The sequence below is a fragment of the Poecilia reticulata genome, chromosome 1, assembly GCF_904066995.2.
Source record: "Poecilia reticulata chromosome 1, P_reticulata-male-v2, whole genome shotgun sequence".
In the NCBI taxonomy this organism is placed as follows: domain Eukaryota; kingdom Metazoa; phylum Chordata; class Actinopteri; order Cyprinodontiformes; family Poeciliidae; genus Poecilia; species Poecilia reticulata.
The window spans coordinates 12,501,207-12,527,265 of NC_088830.1; the positions used below are offsets into that span (position 1 = coordinate 12,501,207).

Consider the following 26,059-nt stretch of genomic DNA (forward strand, 5'->3'; position numbering starts at 1 on the left):
ACTCCATCCTAGTAAAAAAATAAAATCAATGTCTACACTGACTTCTGAGGTAAAATGAAAGGAGTCAAGCAGGGATGGGGAAAAATAAAGACAGCAGGAAGAGGGAGGATTAAAACAAACTTTAAATAAAAACCCACAATAGAAACAATAAAGCATCTTTATTTTGATATAGAAAACTTTAAACATGTAACTGTGTTGGAATGTAACAAACATGCAATAAAACATATTCACTGTCAGAGCGCTACATAATGATGCTGTTCAACATTCCACCTGAAAAACTGTACAATCAGTGCTGTACTGTCATATACAAATCAATAAATGCAAACGTGTTCAGCTTATTCTTTCAAACCTGAAAACACCCAAAATAAAAGTAATAAAACAAACAAACAAAAAAAGACTTTGCTACATTATTGTGAGATTGATGCTCTGGGGTCCAGAAAGTCTCTGGGTGATCTTCGTCCTGGTGCTGCACTCGGCTCTGCTACCTCTTCAGTCCTCTCTGGGCCTGTTTCAGCAGCGAGTCAAAGTCCAGGTCTTCAAATCGACTCCTGGGGGGCAGCGGCTCTGCCTCTCTGTTAGCGTCTGAACAAAAGGTCAATTCAGGTTAAAGTCATTTAAAATTACCATTTGATCCCAAAAATACAAAATATGTTTGTTTTGTCTTTTAAGCTGCAGTATGTAACTTAAAAATATATATATATACATTTTCACATATTTGTTAAAACTGTCACCATGTTGTGAAGCAGTCAGAACCAGGCGGAGGGTCTTGGAGATATCAATCATGCCTGTGCATGTGCTGCTCACCCATCCCCTATTTTCTCTGCGACAGCCACTGACAACAGTGGATAAATTGTTTTCCTGTAATGCTAAGTAGTTCCTCCATTAACACATTGAGCAGACTGTACACAAGGATGATTGACAGCACTAAGACCCTCCCCCTGACGCCGACTGATTTTCTGAGTGGAGCATTTCTTCAGACTGTAATAAGAGCTCAGGTGGAGGAACTCGATTTCTTCAGTTTATCTGTCTCATGCTACAATGTCACAACATAACATTTTAACAAAAATGTAAAAACATTTTCTTTTAAAGTTACATACACCAGCTTTAATGCTTGGAATTAAGCTAAAAGAAATGACAGTGAGTGTTTTTTTCCAGGAGGAAACACTTCTCACCCAGATCAGCGTAGTCAGAATTACAAAACTGCCTCCGACCACCGAAGCAGAGGTCAAAGGGCAGCTCATCGGGTTGTCTCAGCTTCCCGCCGTTATCGATGGCTGCGAATGCATTCTCTGTGTTGTAGAATGTCACGAAGCCGTAGTGGTCGCTGTGGGGACCAGTGACGGTTTCACGTTAATGCGGTTCAACGAGAGAAAGAAACGGGGCAGAGTGACTGAGAACTGACCTGCCGTCTCTGAAGTGAAGCGACACGCACTCGACCTCTCCGAACTGAGAGAAGCGCTCCCTCAGCTCGTCATGCGTCATCGTTCTGCGGATCCGGCCGACGTACACCACCCTGCGTTCGTCCTGGGTCACACAAGTTAACATGCTTTCAGCCCACTGCACAAAAACATAACGGTATGATATGGAAGAAAATGTACCCACTATGGCTTTAAGTTTCTGAATCCTCATCTCCCGCTCTCTGCTGCGCCGCCTGGACTCCCTGCTGCTGCAGCGAAAGGAGAACAAACCAAAACTTCAAACATGAAATTCATTGTGATTGTTTTTAACATCCAGCTAGAACGGCGTAAAGGTTTTCATCCACACACTGTTTAACATCTCACTTCAAAGCAACCATGCTTCCTTGAACATTTCAAAATAGGAGTGTAACCTTGGAGATCACTAAAATAAAACTTAGAGAATTTTTTACATCAAGTCTGCCTGCGTTGAGGACAGCCTGAGACTTTTACATGTTACTGTGTGACGAGGACTCATCAAGAAAAGTAACTCACGCAGACACATCCCTCCAGCGCCTGTGGTATATTTGAGGAGAAGACGATCGGGATCTGGACCGGGACCAGGACCTGGATCTGGACCTTGATAGGGCTGCGCGGTGACGCCGAGGAGGCGAGGCGCAGTAGGAAGGGGAGGACGAGCAGGAGCTGCTCTCTGAGCGCCAGCGCCGGATCCTGTGAGGAGCAACAACGTGAAGTCAGAGAAGGCGGCGGCGGCAGTGGTTACACCTGAGGACGACGAGAGACGAGGAGCACCTGGGTCGTTTTGGTGAGCAGGAGCAGAACGAGGAGCTGGAGCCGGAGTCCGAGCGAGGAGATCTTACCCGATACCTCCTCCTGCTCCGTCCTCTCCCAGGAGGAGTGGGTGGAGGCGTAGGGAGGCCGCACAGCGTCACCCTGCTGTCGTCTCGGCCACCCCTGTCTGCTTCCTTTCTGGGTGAAAACCGCAGAGCTTCGTCTGTACTCTTGTCCGTCTCTGAACCCGTCCTGGTTTGATTCGATCGAGGGTTCTCTGAAACGTGATCCGCCGTCCGCTCCGGTTCTGTGGCAGCTTCAGCCGGCTGCTGGGCTTGTGGAGGACAACGCTCAGCAGAACCGCAGTAATCATGATCGCAGCACAAGTATGCGTAGATCTGAGCCGAACTGTGAACGGCGGGCGGCTCCGATTGGCTCGTCCGAACCTTCCTGGTTGGAAGCGGGCGCGGTTCGATGATCTGAACGAGCTTCAGAGACAGACTTCTGCATCTAGTGGGCGGGTTCCTCTGGGTGCTCAGGACGACCTCGGTGTGCAGAGGCTCGGGGACGTCCAACGATCGGACGTCTTTCAGACCGTCTCCAGGGCTCGGAGGTCCCAGTGGCCCCACAGGGGGCTTCAGTGGTGATGCAGAGGTCAGCTCTGGTCCTGCTGGCTCAGGTCTGTCCAGGCCCACCTGACACTTTGCTTTGATGGACGAGGACGAAGGAGCAGGAACTGGTTTGGGCCCGTTGCTACAAATGCCGTCGTCTATAGCTTAAAGAAAGAAAAAAAAAAAGAAAAACGAGAAAGTGAGAAGATGGTTTAACACTATCAAAGCAAACAAATATTCAAATCCTTGAAGAATCTTGAACAATTTGAGTTACCACATTTCCCTTTGGGATCAATAAAGTATTTTTTTATTGCATTTTAACATAAAACACAAGACGACATTTAATGGAAAACACTATAAACACTAAATAGAGAGTTATAATGCTGTACAATTAATCTAATTGGTTTGAGCTTCTAACTGGTAAGGATTTATAGCAGGGTTGAATTATAAAAACAATGTCTGTAGCTCTGGGAGAAGCAGCCATGAGTCCCAAGGCTAACTCTGGAGGAGCAACAGAAATCAACAGCTCAGGTGGAAGAATCTCCTGGCAGAAAAATGCCCAGTGACTCTCTTACAGGAAAAGGCCATAAGAAGTCACGTTTACATTTGACACAGATGTTAAAATCTTAAAGAAAAGCAAAAGCTTGTTACCTTTTATACCAGTAAGTATTTCTGTACGATGGGACTTTTTGCCACGACAAGAGATCAAAACTGTCACATTTCTGGCAACAGAAGTCAGCCAATGGAAAAAACAAACGACATCCAGCCAATTAAAATTAATGTCCTCCAACCCATGATAAGAGGGGAAAAAACTAGCTAGCTAGCAAGCAGGATATATTAGCAGCTAGTTAGCGGTAGCCTCAATTGCCTCAAGTCTGAGGACACAATGGAGACGTCTGCCCACTACTCAAAACTTTTGCTTGACAGAAAAGTCTCAAGAAAAAAAATTTCCATACAATATACAAGATTAAATAGTCCTGCCACAACAAAATTTAAGACCCGTGATTAGCATATTTAAGGACAACTTCCATTTGTAAATAAATTTAAGACATTTTAATGCCGTAAAACTGTAACTACATTCTCAGCCCACCTTGTGTTTCCTCAAACTGCTCCAGCAGGCTGGTCAAGTCAGCAGCTTCAATACCTGAAAGAACAAACCGAGATGTTTCTTGAAAACATCATTACATTTAGTTTAAGATGTAGTTTGCCTTGATTAGCTTCAGTGAGGTTATTGGACATTCTCTTGTGAGAAGTCTAAAAAATAAAATCTTTTGTTTTCATTGAATAAATCCAGAAACTCGACCTAGTCTTGTTTTCTCTTTCTCAGATGAAGCGACCCGCCCTCAAGAGGCTTTACCTGATTGATCAGCGGCACTGTTCTCTCTGCAGTCGTTCTGAGGCGGTTCTGGTTCCATAGTGTCTGTAAACTCCTCCTGTGGCATCATGTGACCCTCTGTGGGAGGATGATGGAGGCGTGGTGCGATGGCGGTATACCCAACGTCTGGACTCGACGGCTGCTCTGCTCGGCTCAGATCCTGAGGAGATTCAGAGTCAACACGTGGCGGCATGTCGGTCAGCTTGGCGTATGCTTCCTGAAGCAGCGGGGTGTCCATGGCTTTACTGTCCTCGTTGGGAAGGGAGGTACTGAGCTTTGGTTCTGAAGATCTCTCATAAAGTGCTGGGGATTCATTTTGGATCTGCTGTGGATGCTTGTTGCTGTGCAGTCTAACGAGGACCGGGTTTGGAGGGTCGCTACTGATGAGTTTTGGCTTCTTCGCTGGACTTCTCCTGCTGTCTGGTTTCCTGCCGCTGGGTGTGGCTGAGTGGTCAGACGGTGGGCTGGCAGGGGAGGTTCTGGGTTCAGGTTTTGAGCTCTTTAGCCTCCTGTGATGTAGATGGTTGTGAAGTTTAGCCTCCTTTAACTTAACATGTTGGGTGAAAGTGCTGAACTCTGCTGCTGTGTTTGGTCTACGCTGGGGCAGGATGGGGGGCAGCTCTTTGGGCAGCTCAGACACAGAGGGCCACCCGATGGTGTAGTCCCTATGTTCCTCCACCGGGGGTCGTGTATTCAGCCGGAGCTGCCTGTACTCTTGCAGGCTCAGTGATTTGCTTCTTGTCTCGCCTTTCTTCTTCTCTTGTTCTCCGTTGTTTCCGTCTGGGGGCTGGTTTGAAGGTTGAAGTGCTGAACCTGATGGCTGTTCGAGTGTTTCCCTGCTTTTCTCCTCAATTTCTTCTTCCTCTGATTCATCAAACGACGCCACGTGAACAGGACCAAAGCTCACCCTCTTCTTCTCTCTGGAGGTCTTTCCATTTAGCAGTACACTCTTCAGGAGTGGGCCATCCCCTCTACTTCCACCCTCTTCCTCCTCCTCTGTCTGTTTTGAAGGTGCCTCATCTTCAGACACGACGTTTATCTCTTCGTTGCTGTCTTCGGAGGGCCGTTCGTACCGCAACACCTCTTCCTGAGAGAACAGGGACTTGTTTTTCCTCAGATCGTCCTCCTTCTCCACATGCAGCTTCAAGCAATAGGGGTGCATGAGTTTCACCAAACTGACGAGGGACGTTGAGGTGAAAACCTCCACTTCCGCCTTCGCCCTCCTGTTTTTGGAAGAGAACAACTTCTGGTTTTGTTTCTTTAACATCTGGGAGCGACCATTCCTCTCTACTTTCTGCTCTCTGTTTGAACGGGTTCTCGAGGTTTCGTTTGGTGGCTTGGGTCTCGGTCGAAGTCTGAAAGAAGGCGAGGGTTCCTGAAGAGCAGGAAGACAAGAGGTTGAGGGTCAGAAATAGTTTCTCGGACAAGAAAAAAAAAAGATCATAGAGAAACAACACCCCATCAACAGCAATCAACAAGGTCCTGGCAGAATGTCAAAGAAATGTGCATTTATGCCAGCTTGTTAGTCTGCTTTCCTCAAAGTCTGATCCATTTGCTTAGAAAGTCTGGTTCGTTTGGGAAGGTATGAAAGCGCAATCACACTCTGATGCCGACCAAATAAGGGAGTTATGGTCCGCCTCAACACCTAGGTAGTGGTTTGGTTGAAGTGAACTCTGGTGCATTTTAAAAGCCCAGCTGACCCGAGACTGCTCCAAAAGCAGGAAGCGGACTACTGTGCATGGCATTCTGGGTAAATATAAATAAAAAAAATTAAAAATTTATGGTGTAAAGCACTTTGAACTGCCTTAGTGCTGAAATGTGCTAAATGAGCAAAGAAAGGAAACAAGCGTGTCCAGCTTTGGGGAGAGGAACGGATGGTGGCCTTTTACCAAAGACATAACAGAAATCATACAACTGGTAAAGTCTGACAGCACTCCTTTTTTGTTTACAGTCTGTGAAGAAGGACATTGGACTTATGTCTTCTTCTGAGGTTTTAGTGTCTTTTCCTTCAGTGGTTCTTAGTGCAGCGCCACCACAGGCGAGGGCGTGAACAGGTTTTTCAAATAGTTTGGATAATTTGACACAATGCATTGTGAAAGTCAACCGCACCAGCTGAAAATCTAACAATTGTTGCAACCTTGGTCCCCAATCAGAATCTACCAGACAATCAGATATGAAGCACATCCTTAGACACAGAATTGCTTGTCTAAAAATGATGGGTTTCCAGGGACAGATTTAGCTTTACAGCTGCAAGGGTGTTTTGATATTTTCCTCTCAACTTCCTATTTTACATCGGCCCTTTCCTGAGTGAATTTCCACAGTGGAACATTGCTGTTTCTGCATGTTACATCTACAGACGATAAGCATCTGCTTCCTCCTGCTGCAGGAATGTCGACTTAAGTCTTGTTCAGCTGATTTTTGACAAACTTCTGGCTTCTCATGCTGTCACAGCAGTAACGCTTTCTGACCTATATAAAGTCACTACAAAGATGCCAGTGTAAAAACGTTCAAGTCTCTGCACTCTGCTCTGGTCCGGATTGAAATCTTGTAAACAATTTACTTTAAATGGGTTGCTAAAAATAACTTTGAGAAGAAACGTATAATTGAACACACTTCATTAATTCATTGAAGCCGTTTGTTGTGTCAATATTTCCCCTCAAATAAAGAAATGTTGATATTAGTTATTAAAAGCCCAAACTGAATATGACATCGACGCCCATGGTTACTCCAGCTGTCCTTCAGCTTCTCCCCACCTGAAGGCACGGCTCGTCTGTGCGCTGCTCCGCTCGGTGCAGCAGCTCAGTGTTTGGCAGGACGTCAAAGGGTGAGAAGATCCCATCGTCGTCATCGTCCTGCCCCACTCGGTCCAGCATCTCAGTCAGGGCGCACAGCAGGCTCTCATTTGCTTCCTCTGCATCGTTATGACTCTGAAAGAAAAAAAACCCAACATTTACCCGTCTAGTCATGTCAGTGTGATGGGGAGAACTACTCGGTAGGATAATAAACGTCAAGGATCATGAGTGCAGATTCTGCATGCCGACGTAAAGTTTCACCTCATGAAAAATGGCAGAAACATCTGAGCCAATTGTAATATTACCATAACATAATGACAAATTAATTGTTTTGCTGATTGCCTGCTGTCCATCATTAAAAAGATCCATAAAAATAAGTTATGAAGGAAAGACATTGTGGGCTACAATATCGACATGGATCTCTTCAGACATGGCAAACTTTTATGAACTACTTTAATTCCCTGAGGACATTTACATCAGACTACATATATTGTCATTTTGTTTGTTTTGTCCCATTCTTATTTGGGTAGGGATTAGTTATAAGCTGTTTGAATTGATTGCTTGAATTGGACTGACTAGCACATTTATTTATTTTTTTATACCATTTGCATCTGTTGAACCATATGTCAAACTGCATGTCAAATTTAATAAATAAAGACGAAAAGAAGAAATTAATTAAACTGCAAAAAAATGGAAATTGTAAAAATAAATAAATAAATAAAATAAAGAATTTTACTGAAAATTCACAAAATTAGCAGCGGGTCAAAATACTTTCAAATACAAACTTCAACACTGACCTCTGGTGAAACAGCTGAGTCTTCAAAGATGGCCAAAATGGAGTGGTCCACATCTTGATTTCTGCTCAGGACCAGCTGGAGGCACAGAAGGGAAGAACAGCTCCACAATTACACAGCCAGCAGACAACACACTCCTTCCCCTCAGGTGTTGAGGGAAGCCCCAACAGTAAAAACTGCCTCTTCTCAGGAGGTTTTAAGACAAAACTCCCTGATGTGGCTACATTTTCTGGGTATTTTTCACCTGTAGTCAGAAATTTGTCTTGCAGTAATCAGTTAATTACTGAAGGCTTCTGTTCAATAGACTATTTTCTAAGAAATGTATTCATAATGGTAGAGAGGACCCCCTAATGAAGCGGAGGAGTAGTAGTCAGCTGTAAATGAAGGAGCTCAGTAGTACTGCAATTACATAAAATACAACAAGATAATGGGTATTTCTGGAAACGGTTTAAACTTGCAAATAAACATAGGAAGCGTGTATTTTCCTTTTTAGTAGAAAAATCTGCACATTCTTTTTGTGGCGTTTGTGAACCGTCAGTACGACTATCAACCGGAAAGACATTTAAAACAACACCGACTGCTACAGAGAAGAGTTGAGCTTTTCCTCAGGAACATCCTGTCCTCCTGACGTTCAAACGTGTCTGCCACTTTTAATACGCACTCAAGTCAAAAACACAAAGGTGCCATGGGGCCAAATAAATGTCGGCAGAGTTAAATAAACTACTATTGGGGTGTTAAAGCCAGGTTAATTGATCCACTTCAGCCATCTTCCTGAGCTCTACCTCAGTAGTACTACAGCCACGTGTCGCTATGCGCGCATGTGGCCTCGCGGACCGGCGGAAACCGCCTCACGACAGCGACAAAAAACGCCCTGGTGCCACTAATTTGATGCCGGGTTATGTTCGGCGGGGGAACAGGTACCTCATTAAGGGTGTTGCGGGACGGAAATTCGCTGTTGCCGGTAGTTAAATCGCTCTCTTCGCCCCTCTTCCGCGCCGCCATGTTGCTCCGCCACATGGTCCGCTGGCAGGCCGGACGGAGAGACACGTGGTCCCCACTGGCGGGAAGCGAGCAGCCAGAGCTGATCTCAGATCAGGTTGTAACCACAGCGTTCATTGTGAAGAGCGAGGCGGCGTGTCGGAGTCTGACTCTGGGTCAGCTGTCCGGCTTCTTCCGCACTAATTCGGTTTTATCTTCTGAAGTTGAAACGCATCCCCTCCCCTAGACGAAAGACGGAACATCTGATCATTAAAGAGGTCATTAAAAACAACCAAAACTCATCGTAGTCAGGGGGCGAATGTATTTAAGATTTTTGAAAAAAAAAAAAAAGAAAAGAAAAAAGAAATACAAGAAAGACCTGATAGTATTGTTTTGCTTGTTTTTTTTATTGTATACAAATTGCGACCTCTGGTGTCAAAATCGTCATGACAATTATTTTAACACTACATTTGATAATTACATTTTAATTTTATCTGAATACATGACGCATTATTTATATTTTTTGGCCTGTTTTAGCTTTTTTTTTTCTTGTGTTTTAAACGGGGCCTTATTCAAATGTTCGTTATTTATTGTCTAAAAAAGTGAAAGTATTTCAAGTACACAAGTATTTACATACTTAAAGACAATGAGCCATCCGCCATCCTGTTCAATGGATAAATGGATTAACTGAAGGAATAATACAATGAAACATGCCAAGTATACAGCTCACACAAAAAGGGACAAAACATTACCAGTTACACTTCGTACTCATAAAATGTTATAACCCTTTCAGAAATCTTTGCAAGAAAAATGTAAATGAAAACCAAAGATAATTTAGTTCCAAAGTTTATCTGGAGGGAAAGCTTAGATACTGACCTCGTATGTGTCAACTATCATGTACATACAATGTCTGCAAGGTTAAATGACGGGTCTTTATTTTTCAGGATTAACCACCTGTGATAATCAAAAATGTTTAAAAACCTAATTCGGACATGTCTTTTGTAAAAATACAATGTATACTAGAAAGCTTTTTATTTTTTTATTTTTTTATTCCCCCTATGTTATGTTTTAAGTGTTTGCACATTGATAGCAAAGTCAAATTCCTTGTTTGTGAGCTCAAATCTGACCAAAACAGATTCTGTCGAGTTGCTCAGGTTCTGCTTTAGGTTTCTTTTCATATTAACAGGATTAGTTTGTTTTCGAAATAACATTTGTTCTGAATCGGTGGTACAGCTCAAATGCTTAGTTGAATGGGAATTGAAGTGAATTTGAATAGAAAATCGCACCAAACTTGTGAAACCTCTTGCTGCTCACTTTGACCACTAGATGGCGGCATTGCGCAACAATGTCGCATGTTTTCCGTTGACCACACAAGTTGTAAATAACTTAATATCACGAAACCGTGATTGATACGTCCGTCCTGACGCTACACAGCTGCACCTGATGAAGGTCAGTTTTTAAATCAAACGCATGTTCACACCGTTTAAGTCAGCTGGTGATTTTGTTTTCTTCCTGCCTCAGCTGAGAGCCGTGATTGTGTCCAACCTGTTGTCTTCTTGAGCATACTCTGAGGAGTTGACCTTTTTTTGCTAAGAGTCATGGTGGGGTCAATGGCTGCATTAGACTAGCAGGGAAGGAAATATGAGCCACAGGCTCATATTTTAAAAAGGTTTTTATTTTGAGCCGCTGCGTTTTGAGGTGTTTCGAGCATTCCCGCTCCATGACGCATTAGTCTGTGTGAGTTTTCTTCCCACATAAGTCTTCATCCCACAAACCACCTCCTGCCTTTTGGCGCACATTACTGTCTGAAACGGGGCCAAAACATCCTCCAGCGGGTGAGGTGCTGTGGTGTGTTCAGGAGTGAGCATCTGAGTGTGTACATAAACCTGGGGGTGGTGTGTGTACATGTATGCGTGTGTGTGTGTGTGGGGGGGGGTGGGGGGGGTTGGGAGAATCAGTGTAAGTAGGTTACCTTACTGCAGCATCCAGCACTCAACTACCATGTCAGTACATGGCCCCCCGCATGCACAAAATGCATTTAACTGACTCTGCAGTCACTGTCCCATTTTTCCACTGTGTTTTTTTTTTCCACAGGAAATGTAAAAATTCACCCACTCAGTGCCATTAGGCTCCAGAAAGCAGAGTGCCATCTTGGTCTGTGGTGAGGGAGGAGGAGGAGGAGGAAGCTTAAAACAAAGCTAAATCATTCCTCTCCTCTCTCCTGTGTGGCTCATCCCTTTTTCTCCCTCTTGACCCGTGGAAGGACTCCTACGGCGCTCTTTTGGCACGTCTGAATTTTTTAAGAACCCTTGAGCTCTGAGGGGTGAGGTTTATGTTTTCATCTCCCAGTCTCACTCACACTTGGCTGCATTTGTGAGGGTCTTTTTTTTCCTTTTCTCCGTGCCTTCTAGTCATCTTGGCTGCTCTGTCATGCAATGTTTTGTGTGTGCACTTATGTGACCTTTCTAATATTGTGGGAGCCATGTGTTTAATAAAAAAAAAGAAGAAAAAAAAGGCAAAAGCACTCTGATCTTTAACTCCACACCAGGGGAAATAAACCCACAACTCGTGGGGCTTATACTACTTCAAGTCAGCTAAGTGAGCTGCCTTTGTGGATGTTTGATTTTTCTTTACTTCAAGTGGGCTGTCTGCTTCGTCGGTGGCAAAGAGGAGGAATGTCCTCCCAGAAGGCTGAGAGGACACCTGTTAGCGAGAAGTAACAGCCTGAGAGCGAAACAAGAGGAGGAGGAGGAGGACAGGGACGTTTTGTCACGTTACAACCACAAACATCGTCTTGATTTAATGGGATACGTCAACTTGATGTGTAACAGTGAAGTGGAAGGAAAATTAATCATAGTTTTAAAACATCTGAAGCATTTTTGTGCACAAAAATCTGAAAAGTGTAACATAAATATGTTTCGATTTATCCCACTTTACTCTGGTTTTTTTTTTTTTTATTGGCCTGTTGTAATATTCAAATTTTAAATGTCACATTTTCATCAGCTGTCAGCAGAAAATCATCACGACGGAGAGAAATAAAGGTATTAAAACATCAGACTTGGTCTAATTAGTAAATAACGTCTTTCACTTGGTGATGGAGTTACCCAAATAAAATTAAATTTTCAATGACATTCTAATTTATTGAAGGGGTCTATAGATCTGTACTTTGACTGGGCCATTTTAACACATGAATATGTGATGGATCATAAGAAAATTTTATTATTGGTAGTAGCGATAGTATTAAACTCAAAAGAGTTACACAAAAGCAAATACGCTGAGCTCATGAAAGAAGTCAAAGAAACAAAATTTAAAAACGAAACCCAACAAGTCATCAACTTAACACACCAACTGACAGAGTAAATAAATGCAACAATCACTAACTAAAAGAAAACAAAACGGTACCGTTAAGTTTGTTAACAAACAACAAAAACTAACGAAGGAAGTCAAAACCAGAGAACCCTTCATGTGCTTAGATGTGCTGAGTTCTGGTCACCATCTCTTGTCTGTAAACTCCGGGGTCAGGGGTCACGAGGGGATGCAGAGCAGAGAGAAAATCAGTCGAGATCAGAGCCTAGAGAGATGAAATGGTAGGAGGCAGTGACTTACAGGTGTGCAGACGCTCCTGCACACACACGCTCAGCCACTCAGCGTGGTAACAGAAACCGACATCAATAATGTAGCTGAGAGAAACAGGATGCAGATTCAGCCTGAACACAGGAGTTAACAGGCTGGCCGTGAAGAGCCCGTCAGTCTGGGTTCGGCCCACAGGCCGGATGCACGCCTGAGCATTTCTTAAGCTAATTAGCCAAACAGAAACACTTGGACTAAAAAACTTGCTAGAAAAAAAAAACTGCAAAAAATGTTAGTGCCAAATTAAAAACTGTTTTCTAAAATTGACAAATAAAAATAATTTACATAATATAGGTAATTGCACAAATATTCACACCCGTTTAGAGACTGTCTACAACAACTGCTGCCCAGATTCTTCATCTGTCAAAAGGCAATGAGAAAAACACTGTTGAAGAAAACTCATCAATGCTGGACTAGAGTTTGATAAAAGGCATCTGGGAGACTGCATTAGTAGAGAAGGAAAGTCTTTTAGACCATCAGACAAGACGCTGTGGTTGGCAGACGGCAAACACTCGGAGGTCCTCTTGGATCACTTTCCTGCTGTATGTTTTCAAGTAGAACCTGGAAGTTCATGTTTCTTTTGATCATGACAAGCGTAGCAGCCACAAACCACCATGCCGTTTTGGGCTGTGAAGTTCTGTTTATAAAATGTTCAGTTAGTTTCTACACGGCCCCACAAAAAAAAAACAAAAAAAAAACACGTACAAAATTTTTACTTTATTTCATAAGTCCACCAAATACATTACCAAAAGACTTGACTCTCCAAGCGTGAGACGGATGAGATGATCAAACTGATGCCATTATTGTGTGACCTCCTGAAAGAGTTGTTGAGGTCATTTTGGCAGGACTGTCACCACTGGGAAAGTTCAACACTGTTCCATGTTTTCTCCGTTTATGGACTAAACATCTCGGTGTGGTTCGCTGGGGTCACGAACCCTGATAGGCTGACAGATGTCAATCTGACAGTACTTTTCTCTTGGTTGGGGCTTTTCAAGATAATTCAAGTTATCAGACAGGTATTGGTAACAAGTGGGGACGGGGGAGGAAAATGTTAAAATAGCTCTCTCAAGTTTTTTCTACCTATCAACGACCACATATACAAGGCCAGAAGATCTTTTTCATATTGACTAAAGCAACATCCACCACAGCTCTAAGACAGAAAACTGCTGACTACAGTCATTTATTATTTGCCTTAATGGTCGCCACATGGCAAGAATCAATACGCAAAGCATAAACATGGCCATGACTTAAAAAAAAAAATCATAATTAATGTGAGTCTAAAATTTATATACTGCAAACTTTCTGTAGCAGCTAGTAGTGCTACGTAGCTAAGGCTAGCTTGTGAACAGAAAGCTTCCTCTTTGACTCAGTCATTTTGTCTGTGTTTACAGGCTTTGATTTCCTGCTAACTGACTGCTCAGATGTGTCTGTGTGTGTGTGTGTGTCTGTGTGTGTGTGTGTGTGTGTCTGTGTGCTTGTAAATCAATAATTATGGTAAGGTGTTAGACAGCTTGCAGTGTATACACACATTAATCTGAAAGTATGAAGTTGTTTCTATGAAACTGCTAATGTAGGCACATGTATGTGTGAACCACAGCTTTCATGTGTTCAAAAAAAATGTGAGTGTGAGTTGAAGCTCATCATGCTTGTGCTATCCTTTTTCTGCCACATTGCCATGGTGACAGTGCCCTCCCGGGGTAATGGGGACGAGTGCGCCAGAGCTATTTATTCTCTTTCTCCCTCTTTCCTTCCATCGTTCTTTCCATCCACCCGTGGCCCTCTCTCTCTCTCTTCATTTTCTTCCACCTCTCTCTATCTTCCTTTGCCCTCTTCCTCCTGCAGCCTCACCGTCTTTCCATCTCCCTCCTTTCTTCCTTCCTCTGCTCTTTCTTCCTCTCTGTGATTGGCTTAACACTCTCCTCCTCAAAATGAGATAGTGCTTAATGAGACAGAGGGTGAGGAAGGGAAGGAGGGGGGTGACAAAGAGCAAGTGTTTTTTTCTTTTTTCATATAAAAAAAAGAGGGAAGGGAACATTTCTGGAGGAGGAGATTAATGCAAATTTGTGTTTCTTGTTTGGTGTAAAAAGAGAACATGGATGCACGCCTTGTTCTTGTGTGGTTTTACATTTGGATATTTAGCCTTTTTCTGTCTTAGTGCAGGACTTTTGATTCTGAACGTCTGAATGGGAAGAGTGAAGTAAGTTTTTCTTTACTTCCTCCAAAAGTCTTTCACAATGTCAGATATTTATTCAACAACACTCTCAGGGTTTTTAGCTCAGACCATTCGAAGGACCTGAATCAGTCACAAATGTTGACACGCTAACTTTTTTTCACAGCTTTTTATGTCAAAGCCACAAAATGTTACGTATTTTTTAAGAGCTTAAGTGGTAGACAAACATAAAGTAGTTAGTAATTGTGAAGTTGAGTGAAAATTAAGGACTTTTTACAAATTAAAATTGGACTGCGCATTTTGTATTTCCAACCCCTTTGCTATGAAACCACTAAATAAAATCCATTGCACCCAACTGACTTCACACGTCACCTGATTACATTAGAGTCCACTTGTGTGTAATTTAATCCCAGTATGAATGCAGCTGGCCTATGATGACCTCAGATGTTTGTTAGAGAACACAAATGAGCAAAGTTTAAAGAGTTAAGTTATCAAACAACATCTCAATCTGGGAAAATCACACAGAGGTCTGTTCAATTCTTATTCTAAAAAATTACAATTTGGTGAATTTGAAACAAAAATACCGACACATACCTATATGTGCCGTCAGTGAACACATGAAGCAACCTGTCCAGTGGGGTGCAGGGACATGACCACCAAGAAAAAACAATCAACTCAAAACAAAGATTCATTTTAGGTGCATATTATTATAAAAGTCTTGGGATTCACAAAATGACAAAATTATTACAGATTGATAAAAAGGTAAAATATGGACTTTACAACCTCCTTTAAGCTGAACGGTTGTCATGACAATCTAGAAACATCAGGGCTTCTAGATGGAGAAACGCCACCCTGGGCCACATGCAATACAATGTAAGTAAAAATTCAAAAGGGCACCTTTTTCCACCAGAGGAAAAAAGTGCATGTGCTCTAGCACCACCTAGTGTCTATCTGTCAAATAAATAAAAAAAAGATAGTTGAAACATTTTTGACTTATTTTAAACAATAAAAAGGCCTCGCCACCTTAAATCTCACCAACTATCTCTCTCTCTTTTTCACATGAACAAACTCCAACATTTAACCAGGGAGGGACAAATGAGACGGTGATGGAGGAAAAATTAGACGGGAGTTGGAGACGGTAGGAGGCAAAGGTGGAGCGGAAGAAAGAGTAATAAGGGAAGGAAGGAAGGGAGGGAGGGAGAGGGGGAGGAGAAGGTGGGAGCGGAGATAAATGGCTGAGGAGACGGTGAGATGAGTGAAGTCAGAGCGCAACACTGTGACACACTGCAGACGGGAAGACTAACGGAGCGAGAGGAGCGGAGGGGTGAGGAGGGGTGAGGAAGAGGAGGCGCGTCAGACCCCCCCATCACCCTCTCCCTCGCTCTATTTTCTCCCCCTGCCTCCCCCGCTGTGTAGCAGACCTTTGCTGGATGGTAACAAGCCACTCGGACGGCTGCAGGACACACACACATATTTTCTCTCTCTCTCTCTCTCTCACACACACGCACACACACACGCACACGCACGCACGCACGCACACACACACACACACACACACACACACACACACACACACACACACACACACACACACACACACACAAGAGATTTCCTGAGGATTATGTCATGCATGCGTGTTGAATAACATTCTCTACATATTTTAAAGGTAAAAGAAAAAAAAGGTTGTTCTCTGAAATCAGCCTTCGGGTCACTTTGACAGTCCTCTCTCTCTCTCTCTCTCTCTCTCTTTCTCTCTCTCTCTCTCTCCTCCCACCTGAGCTGTAATTTGCAGGGCTGATGAGGGTGAGGGCAGAGCAGAGGCAGGAGCAAAATTCGCCAGACACACTAACACACACACACACACTCTCTCTCACAGACAGGCGGCTGTGCAGCTGCGCCGTTTACAGCTACAAACTGTGGGAGAATCTGATCCTTTTGTGCGAGTGTCTGTTTGCTCTTTCCTAACCTCGTCTTTCCCCCTCTCTTCTCTCTCTCTCTCTCTCTCTCCACGTCCCCTCCTCTCTCCGTGCTCCCTGTTGGTGTGTCGGTGTGTGTTTGTGTGTGTGAAACGTGGGGATAACAGACGCTTATGTGAGCAGCCTCAGTGGCTGGCTGACTGGCGAGAGAGAGGGAAGGAGAGGAAAGGGATAACAGAAGCCACCGCCATCATTCTGATCGGATTCACACCAGACATGTGAGAAGATGTCCGTGGGCGGCTGCGCGTGTCCCGGTGAGTACACCGCTGCTGACTTTATCCGCTTGGTTGTTGTTGTTGTTGTTGTGGTTTTGGTCAGCGAGTGCAGCTGGGAAGAAGAAGAAAAAAAAAAAAAAAAAAAAAGAAAAGAAAAAAAATGAGGAAAAAGGGTGTCCCTCCGGGGGGCCCTGAGGTCCTGCTTGCAAAGACTCATGGGAGGTTGACCTCTCTTAAAAAGTAGAATCGATGGAGGAGCAACATGTTGTCTGGTTGTGAAAATGAAAGGAGATGGAGATCTTTGTTGGCCTGCCCACATCTGAGCGTGAAGTTGCTGCTGTTGCTATGGAGCCACAAATGCAACTTCTTCTTCCACTTGTTCGCGTTGCTTCGGCAGGTAAAAAGTTGGCACTCCTCCTCCGGTTTGTGGCAGAAGAGAAAGATCAGAGTGTGACATTTGCAGGGCAAAGCTCAGTGGCACGGATCAGAGGCGTGCATGATTGATTGTTGCACCTTTCCCGCCCCACCGCCACCACCAACCACCAAGGAGCTATTAATGAATGTTTGATGTCTCACGACTCACATGGGAGTTTGTCATTTAGGTTCCATAAAGAGGCCGGAAGAGGTCGGAAAAGCAGAAGAGAGAAGCTCTGATGCATTTGTTTGTGTCCGTCATTGTCACAGCTTTAGCATCTGTAACGATGGTGGATTTGCTGTGACTTTAAAATGCGTTGACACAACTTTGGTTTCCCACGTTTTGTCCTTTTACAGCCAAACACTTCAATGCATTTCACTGCTACTTCATGTGACGGACCGGCAGAAAGTACAGTATAGCTGAAAAGTGAAAGGAAAATGATGTTTTACCAATAAAAACCTCGAGGCCAGTTATTTTCAGAACCACGTTTAACTTTGTTTGCTGTCTGAAAGTGGAGTTTCAGATTGTAAATGAAACTTCGTTTGCTAGTTTTTACTTATTTATTTTTACATAATTGGCCAATATCAGAGGAGCATCAAAGAATGTACATTTTCAAACTGTCCCACAAATTTTAAATTGGATTTAATTTTGGACTCTGATCCAAGCCCTACGCGTCTGCAGCGCTGCTTCTTCCTGCTGGAAGTTGAACATCCACCTCAGTCTAAAGACAGTTATTTGTATTTCTTTCTTTGATTGTCTTTGTTTTAGCTCTGCTCATTTTCTCATCCATTTGAATCATCTTCCCTGCCCCACAGCATGATTGTGCTACAATAATATTTCACATTTTACCAGTATTTCAGTTTTCTGTCATTCATGAAGTTTTGCATGTGTGTCAGGAAGTTCGGTTTTGGTTTTATCTGACCAGAACTTGTGGCAAACTTTAAACAGGATGGGGTTTTTTTCTACTATGCTGTTCTTCTCGACACTTTCCATAAAGACAAAGTTTGTGGAATGCGCATCTAAAGGTTTCTCTGTCACCAGACTTCACTACCCAGAGTTGCAGTAGGCCTCTCTCTGATTAACTTTAACTTTAGGTTTTTTGGTTGGTTCGCCGTTGTGTCACGTTCTTCCCCTGAGCTCTAAAAGATGTTCAAAGTTTGGGGTATTGATTTAGAGCAGGGGTGTCTAAAGTGGGTCCTCGAAGGCCGGCATCCTACACATTTTAGTTCTCTCCCTGGCGGTAGTAACAATCTTTTCAGCATGTCAGTGTTCCTGTTATGCCTCTCTCTAATGAGTCATCATTTGATCCAGTTGTGCTAAACCAGGGAGAGAACTAAAACATGCAGGATGCCGGCCCTCGAGGACCCACTTTGGACACCCCTGATTTAGAGCCTAACCCTGCTTCAAACCTCTCTACAATTTTCTCCCAGATTTACAAAGGCTGATATTTATACTGGATTTTATTTAGGGAAACCAGAGCAAATTCACAACTATGCGCTATTTTGTCACAGAAACTCCCAATAAAACACCCTTCAGTTTGGGTTTGTGCTATAAAAAGATGTTTAGAAGTTACATTTGTATGAATACAGTGTAATATTTCCACGGATTTCCACGGACCGTATAGTTGCGCAAATTGGAATTACGAAAATAAATTCTCTTAATGGAAACAGATCAATTTAGAAAAAAATATGTTTTTTTGATAGTTTTTGAATATGGAAATTTGTGTATTTTGCAAAAGTGCAATGGAAACATTTTTTCACTTCACACGAGTCACGTGACGAACAACCAGATGTTACTACTGGCGGAAAAGAAGAAGAAGACGACAGGAAGTGGTAGGAGAATGACGGCGCTGTGTTTTTAAACGCTTTGTCATTCGCGTGTGATTTTGATTGCATTTCTTTTTAAACGGAAACACCACAATTGCAAAATTGTGTTTCCTCAACGTCAGCGGGATATCAAAAAAAGGTTTTGTGCACATTTGTAATGGAAATGCAGCTACCGCTGCTTAAAATTTCCGTCCACTTTAAATTTCTTAAAGCACAAACTATTATACATGTTACAATTACGCCTTTCGGTACCTGCTGCGTGGGTTCCACGTCGCTCTTGTCTCTGCCTTCTTGTGAACCATTCGTTGGTTCTATGTTCCCAAATTACAAGAGGATAAATCTGTAGTCCAACCAGTGCTGCCACAGGGAGCTGAGAGGAACCTATCCATCACATCTCACCAAACTGATAGAGGAATGACTTCCGAGGAGCAAAAGTTGTGTTTGGGTGACAGCAAACAGATGATCCTTCTCATTGCATTAACTTTAATCAGTCTGAGGAGAAGAATTGAGGTCTCGAAATAAACCCCACCGCTGCTGGGCCGGAGGCAAGTCTATTATTAAGTGTTACAGCGATTTATGTAGCACCCCTGATAGGAGGTGCAGGATGTTGAAATATAATCCTGACGCTGAAAATCTATTCATAATCATGACAGATGTGCCTTCATTTCTGCAGTACGGTGTAATATTTAGCAGCGGGAGGGGAGAAAGTAAAGCACGGTGGAAGTTGTGTGGAGGTGGCCTCGTCTCTTTCCCCCCTCCATGCAGGACCACGGCAGCCGCAGCGGTCAAACCTCAAACAGCCGGGCTTGTGGATGAGGGAATTTACCCGACCGCTCATCTGGGATCACGTTTCCCGACTTTAAAAAAGACGTAACCCTAAACCGGTTCCATGTTCTTGAGGTTCTGGAAACTCTTTAGCTGGCGGATTATTTCAAAATGGAAAGCTAAGAGGGAGCAAAGCTGAGAAGCAGGGCCAGATTCCTCTTCTGGGAGACTGATGTTAAAGGCTGGGCGATGCAGGGAAGTGTTGACGCTGCGATCAAAACAGACAAGGATGCGTTCTTCAGTGATGCACACACACAGCTGCATGGAGAGGGGGAATGTAGACCTTGCATCAGTGTAAGCTGCATGCACACAGCAGCCTTCGTGCAGACGTGTGTTTCCAATCTGTGTGCAGCGCCCCGTGCTACGAAGGCAAACGCTGCCACCTCAGCCGTTAAACGAGCCTGCGCAGCAGAGGCAGGAGCGTTTGTTTAGAACCGAGCCTCCTCGGCTATCTTGCGGTCGGATTGCATACTTAATCAACATGGTCATGGAAATTTCCAAAAAAAGACGTATGACTGCACTAATTCTCGCACTCCGATTGTTCGGTCTGGTGTTCCCTCTTTGTTTTGTTGCTTCAGCTTCTCTCCTTTTGCTTTTTCACCAGGTTTGTGGTTTAATTTCAGAAAGAAAAGGAGTTGTTTTTTGCGGGGGTTTTTCACTCGCAAATACAAGTAAGAACTTTAATTTGGAAGACAAAAGTAGGGTTTTCATTTCAGGAGTGACATGCTGGCAAACAAGGTGTTTGGATATATATATATAAACCCTCACCTGAACTCACTCACACACACCGAGGTAACTGAAAACCAATGTAAACACGACCTCCAAATACGGAACAATCATCTCCATTCATTCATGTCAACTCCAGATGAACCCCCGGCTTGACCCAAAGGAGGCACTGGTTTAATTTGCACATTTACAGCCACGTCAGTGCTCCCTCTCTGCCTTTATGACACCAAAAAGAAATCAAAGTATTTATGGAGCTGCTTCTACATTCAGTCACTCTACAACTGCAAACTTCAAAGTATTTTATAGGGACTGATGTGGTAGAGCAACACACTTCAGATTTGGTATGGGAAAGAAAATGCACATGTAACATGAAACTCTAAAAGGAGTGCCATGTGTTTGATTCAGCACTTTGTAGGACCACTTCTTGTTGAGTTTTCAGCTTGAAGTGTTTTGTGGTTTGTCTCTACCTGCTTTGCACATGTAGAGACTGAAGTTTTTGCCCATTTTTCTTGGACTGTCTTTGACTTCAACGCATGAATATGTTTCGATCTAAACCGTCCCATTACAACTCTGACTGCAGGTTTAGGGTCGTTTTCCTGCTGGAAGTTGAACTTTTACACCAGTCTCGACTTCGATTGGGTTCTCCTGGATCGCATTCAAATTAGCTTCATCCATCAACTGTTCCACCTGAAGAAAAGCATCCCCACAGTACAGTGCTGCCACCACCATGTTTTGTGTGTGCAGCGTTGAGGCTCTCCCAAACTTCATGCAAAGCCAAGCAGTCGATGTTCGTATTCACACACCTTCAGCTGTGTGACACCCCTCCTGTTTCAGTATACGTCACGCCCCTAAAGCATGTAGGGAAACGGTCAAGGACAGAGCGCCACACCTTCCTGCAAACAGCCTCTTCCAAGGACAATGACTTGGCAATACCCATTAAGGAATTTTTAGACACTTGACAATCTTTGTAGGCGTTTTGTGAAGAATTGCACGAATGTTCGTAATGCCCCATTGCATTGGATAAGAACTATTTGTGTCTCCTGCAGAATCAGATAGGGGAGAAATTGGAAGCAGACTAGCTGAAGTGAAAAATATTAATTTCTGTCCGAGTGCATTTCTGCATAAATCACGTCCGCAAACTTCTGACCAGTCACACAACACTTAACAAAGAGTTAAACCAACCCAACTTTAAACTTGTCCGCAACTTTCTCCATGACAATGTCTGCTGTGTTTCTTGGTCTTTGTGGTGATGTTTGTTCATTAAGTCTTCTAACAAACCTCCGAGGCCTTCACAGAACACATAGTTTAAGGGTTTGTTCACAGTCTGTTTAGTCCGCGTTAATCAAATGCACAATCTAACTCTGATGCGAACGAGAACAGTGAACTCTGGCGCAGTTTTGAATGCAAAAGAGAGTCTGAAGACCGTTCCAAAAACCGGAAGCGAATCACAGCGTAAGGTATTCTGGGTCAGTAGAACCAAAACAAACATGCTAACCCAGTGCTAGCAGGAGGAATGTCTCATGGTATTTTAACCAACAACAAAAGAGAAATGCTACAAGAGCTAAATTCTGATGCGACTCTATTTTTGTTCACATTTTCTGAAGGAAGACGTTGCACTCATGTCGTCTTCAGAGGTTTTCGTGTCGTTTCAGTAGTTCCTGGTGCAGAGCCACCACAGGTGAGGGTGTGAACGGGTTCTTAAAAGGGTTTGGATCGTTTGACACTGTGCAGTGTACTAGTTACGCTGGAATCCATGTAGTGGTGTCAGAATAAAGTGGTCCAGATACAAAAGTGCACCCCATTTTTCAGATCTTTATTTGGAAGATGGGGTCAAACCATGCATCTCTAACAATTATACTCTATGTTGTGTAGGTCTACTACCCCATAAAATCCCAATAAAATCCACCGTTGTTTGTGGCTTAATGTGACAAAATGTGGAAAAAATTAATAGACATAACTGCTTTTACGGGGCGCCGCTGAAGGACAGGATATGACAGGGAACAATGCGTACAAAATGATAAAACCCGTCTTGAGTCGCTCTTGTTCCTCCTCTTGTTTACATTCCTGAGTGGTGTTCGACACAGAAGGATCCTCCCCCTTCTTGTGTGGGCTCAGAGGGGTTTGTGTGTGTGTGTCTGCATGTGTGTGTGTGTGTATGCACACGAGGCATGTGCCCCAACATGTGGGTGATATAAACAGAGGCGAGAGTGTGGGAATAACTCCAGTGAATAGTGTGATTGTACAGTCAAGTCCACATTGCTGCAGATGTTTTGTCAATATGAGGTCAATCTGACTCTTGGTTGACCTTCTAGGACCCTCCTCCCTCCACCCCCGCCCCCCAGACCTTTCCAGCAAGGCCCACCTTGTCCTCTGCAGTGTGCGTCCACCTCCATCTTTCCTTCCACTCGCTCCCTCTTTCTTACTCCTTTGACTTCCCTGATTGCTAGCGTATGTTGGCTAGATGGACTGACTGGCTGGCTGCATGGGGGGAGGAGGGAAGAGGCCGTGTGTGCCCTCTCATGCAGAGAGTCACATGGTGTCCCTGATTGGAGGAAAATGAGTAAAGACTGCAGCTCTGGCTGAAATGGCAACAGACAAAAACGCACAAAGGCTGAGCTGTTTAAAAACGGGTTGCACAACAAGAGAGCCTGAAGAGGAGGAGGAGGAGGAGGGTGTGACAGAGGGGAGGAGAGCAGGAGGGAGCAGACACCGAGGAAAAGATGTGGATTAAGAGAGGAAGAGGAGGGGAGGGGAGAGGGGGAGGAAAGGTGACGGAGGAGGGAGAGAAAGGCAGCGAGCGGAAGAGACAAGTGGGAGATGAGCACTGTAGGAGCGCGGGAGGAGTGGGTGAGACGGGGAGTGAGGAAGAGATCAGACTGTGTTTCTATGTTTTCTGCAAGGCTGAGCGCTGACGTGATTGGCTGAAGGGGGGTGAGGGTGGTTGGAGGGGGGGGGTAATGTGTGGAGGGGGAGAGAGAGCAGACCTGACTCTGAGATCAGAGACAGACAAAATGGCTCCCAGAGAACAGAGAAGGCAGCATCAGGGCACTGTCATCTCCACTCACACAGCTGTCAGCTGACGCCGCGCTCACATCTGGCACACCGACACAGGAAAGAGGCTGAGATGATGGGGAGTAATCCTGATCGCCGGCTTCCTGCAGCACTTTTTATTGTTTTATTATTGTTAGCATTCATTATCACAGAGATAAAAAAAAAACAAAAAACACACACTTTAATGCCACGCCGCCTCACAGCTGACCCTTGTTCTAATTTAACCCCTCCGCCCTCCCCTTGGTGGTGCGGCCTGTTGTAACATGTGACGCACTCGAAGCTGAAGTTCCCCCTGCTGCAGAGCCTCTCTGTTCGCCTGCCAAAGAAAACCCTGGACAGGGAATTCACCCAGTGAGAGAAATAAAATACTGTGGGGCAGGATGAAAATAACAACACGCCGACTCTCTGCGGCCACAAGAGGGCGCTGCTGTCAAAGGACAGCATGAGGTTGGAGGTCAGCTGGAGTTTTTCCTCCTGAGGATGTGCCGTCAGAGATGTTGAGCCTCTTTTTATTATTTCTGTTTAAATTGAGTTGCTTTATCAGGCCGTGCACAAATCCACACTCCCAGCATTTGTCATTTTTATGGCTGCAACTAACAATTATTTTAATAGTTGATTATTCTGTCGAATTTTCTGACGATTATTCGGAGAAACAATCTGCACATTCTACAGATTTTAATACAATATTAGAAATACATTAAAATAAACAAATAATTCAATTAATTTTTTAAATAATAAAATTACTATTTCATGACCTGAAATGCAAAAACATAGTAGTATATCTTTAGTGAGCTTGAACCGGGTGAAGATAAAACAGCCAGTCACCATTTTTTGAGTCTGTTCACTCGATTAATGGATTACAAAATTAGTTGACTATTATTTCAATAATACATTCATCATCACAATTGATCAGAATAATAATTTCGGCCTTTATAATTTTAAAAACAAAATATGCAGTATGAACACTGTCCCAACAGGTACCGTTTTCCATCTGAATACACGTTATCAAACACATCCCACTTTTCCACACATTTTCTTTAGTTGACAAAAAATATGAATAATTTTTCATAGCTTTAGTTATTCAAGATGACCCTTTGTCTTTGTTTCCTTTGTAAGAAATAAAATACTTTTTTGTTGATCAATAATGTTGCTACAGATAAGCCCAAAGTGGTTCACTCCCCTGGCAGATTTATGTTTATAATTTATTTTCATTCAATTAAGATGTTTGTTTATAACAGGAAGTGAAATGGAAATCTTCCAAGAGATAACACAAATGGTGTGTCATTTAAAAAACTTCTCCGGGTTTGTTTTTTTTTTACTTCTATTGTAACAAAATTGGCAAGTTTGCAATAATCAGTGTATATAGGAGTAGTGACTAATACCTGCAGGAATGTGCTGAAAGCATAAGTAAGGCATCAACATCTTCTTGGTGGGGCAGGATGGAAAATGGCCTACTCCAAGTTTCTCCACTGTCCAAAAATATGCATCTAAGGATAATTGGTTTATCTAAATAGATTCTTCTAGCATTTTATTGGCATCTATTGGGACTTACGGTAACCACTATTGCTGTTGGAGCAGTACATTTTAAAACCCTTTACAGAGTTTACATTAGATGGAAAAAGTTTTTCAATTCGAAGCTCTGAACTTTAAACTCCCATGTTTGAACTTTGATAACAACACATAGTTGTTCACTCTCTTGAAAAGTTTGGATTAATTCCTGGTTGAAGACTAAACTGTTGTTGGCTAAACCAATTTAAAATTTCTGTATCGAAAAATTGTCAAAATGTTGAGTAAAATGGTTCTTTACCACCTTGGTCAAATGACTGTCAGCCTCTTCACTGTGCTGGTTGTTTTCAAGAACATCCAAACTATAAACCTGAACTATGTGAATGTTTTACTCACAGATATTCAAATTGTTATAAATTTGAATATATGCGACAAAAAAAAATCTGGAATTTTAAGCTGGGAAAGGTTTTAAATTTGAAAGTATGTAAAAACCTTTTTTAATATATGAGACTAACATTAAAAAAATCCATGAATAAACAACGTTTGTAGAGCGATTCTGAACCTCAGACTAAAATAATGACCAGTTTTCTTTACATCCTGATGTGTTTGGTTTTTTAAAAAAATAAAAAAAATTCTTTTTTCTCCTTTGGGTTTTTTGAATAAATATAATTACACAGCTCACTCAGGCTCGTTATGGAGTAAAGAGAGTCGACTTATTGGTTCAGTGCATTAACGCTAATGGAACAGAGCAGCCAGACATTAACAGGAGCAAAACCACAGAAACAACAGCACTGCAAAAATATCTGTACATGAGCCTATAATATATTTCAGCCACTTATTCAAGCACAAAAGATTTGACCCTTTGCTGACTTTGACTATTCCCACCATGACCTTTGAAAAAGATCTTGTTGAACTTTTAGATTTAGTCACAGCAACGTTTCATCCAATGGCATCCAAAGCCTTCAAAATATCAGTATTTTTTA

General features: G+C 43.1%; 2 protein-coding genes across 4 annotated transcripts in view; one reads left to right on the forward strand and one right to left on the reverse strand.

Annotated features, from left to right (window-relative positions):
* Positions 1-141: 141 nt before the first annotated feature.
* Positions 142-8,998, reverse strand: LOC103465396 (uncharacterized). 3 transcript variants are annotated; one of them, XM_008410175.3, is made up of 11 exons: positions 8,680-8,998; positions 7,762-7,836; positions 6,926-7,099; positions 4,155-5,547; positions 3,888-3,941; positions 2,208-2,955; positions 1,950-2,126; positions 1,603-1,666; positions 1,403-1,524; positions 1,173-1,324; positions 142-582 (listed from the first exon to the last, which is right to left on the reverse strand). In XM_008410175.3, the coding sequence occupies exons 1-11, from the start codon at positions 8,773-8,775 to the stop codon at positions 482-484; spliced, it is 3,156 nt and encodes a 1,051-aa protein (XP_008408397.1). In that variant the 5' UTR covers positions 8,776-8,998; the 3' UTR covers positions 142-481. The 3 variants fall into 3 exon arrangements, with proteins under 3 accessions (XP_008408397.1, XP_017161106.1, XP_008408386.1); XM_017305617.2 differs by having other exon boundaries at positions 1,603-1,663; positions 2,208-2,961; XM_008410164.3 differs by having other exon boundaries at positions 2,208-2,961; positions 8,680-8,997.
* Positions 8,999-16,313: 7,315 nt separating this feature from the next.
* Positions 16,314-26,059, forward strand: part of ldb1b (LIM-domain binding 1b) — a 31,715-nt gene continuing 21,969 nt past the window's right edge. The window contains exon 1 of the mRNA XM_008410139.3: positions 16,314-16,766. Within this exon, the coding sequence (XP_008408361.1) occupies positions 16,739-16,766 (28 nt within the window). The 5' untranslated portion in view covers positions 16,314-16,738. The remainder of the gene's footprint in view (positions 16,767-26,059) is intronic.

Bases quoted from the DNA above. Each gene is read 5' to 3' on its own strand.
- LOC103465396 (XM_008410164.3), bottom strand. From the start codon at position 8,775: ATGTGGCGGAGCAACATGGCGGCGCGGAAGAGGGGCGAAGAGAGCGAT. The intron at 7,100-7,761 runs GTCAGTGTTGAA...TTTTTCTTTCAG, and splicing joins ACTCAGCTGTTTCACCAGAG to AGTCATAACGATGCAGAGGA. The intron at 5,548-6,925 runs GTGGGGAGAAGC...CCTGCTCTTCAG, and splicing joins CAGACGAGCCGTGCCTTCAG to GAACCCTCGCCTTCTTTCAG.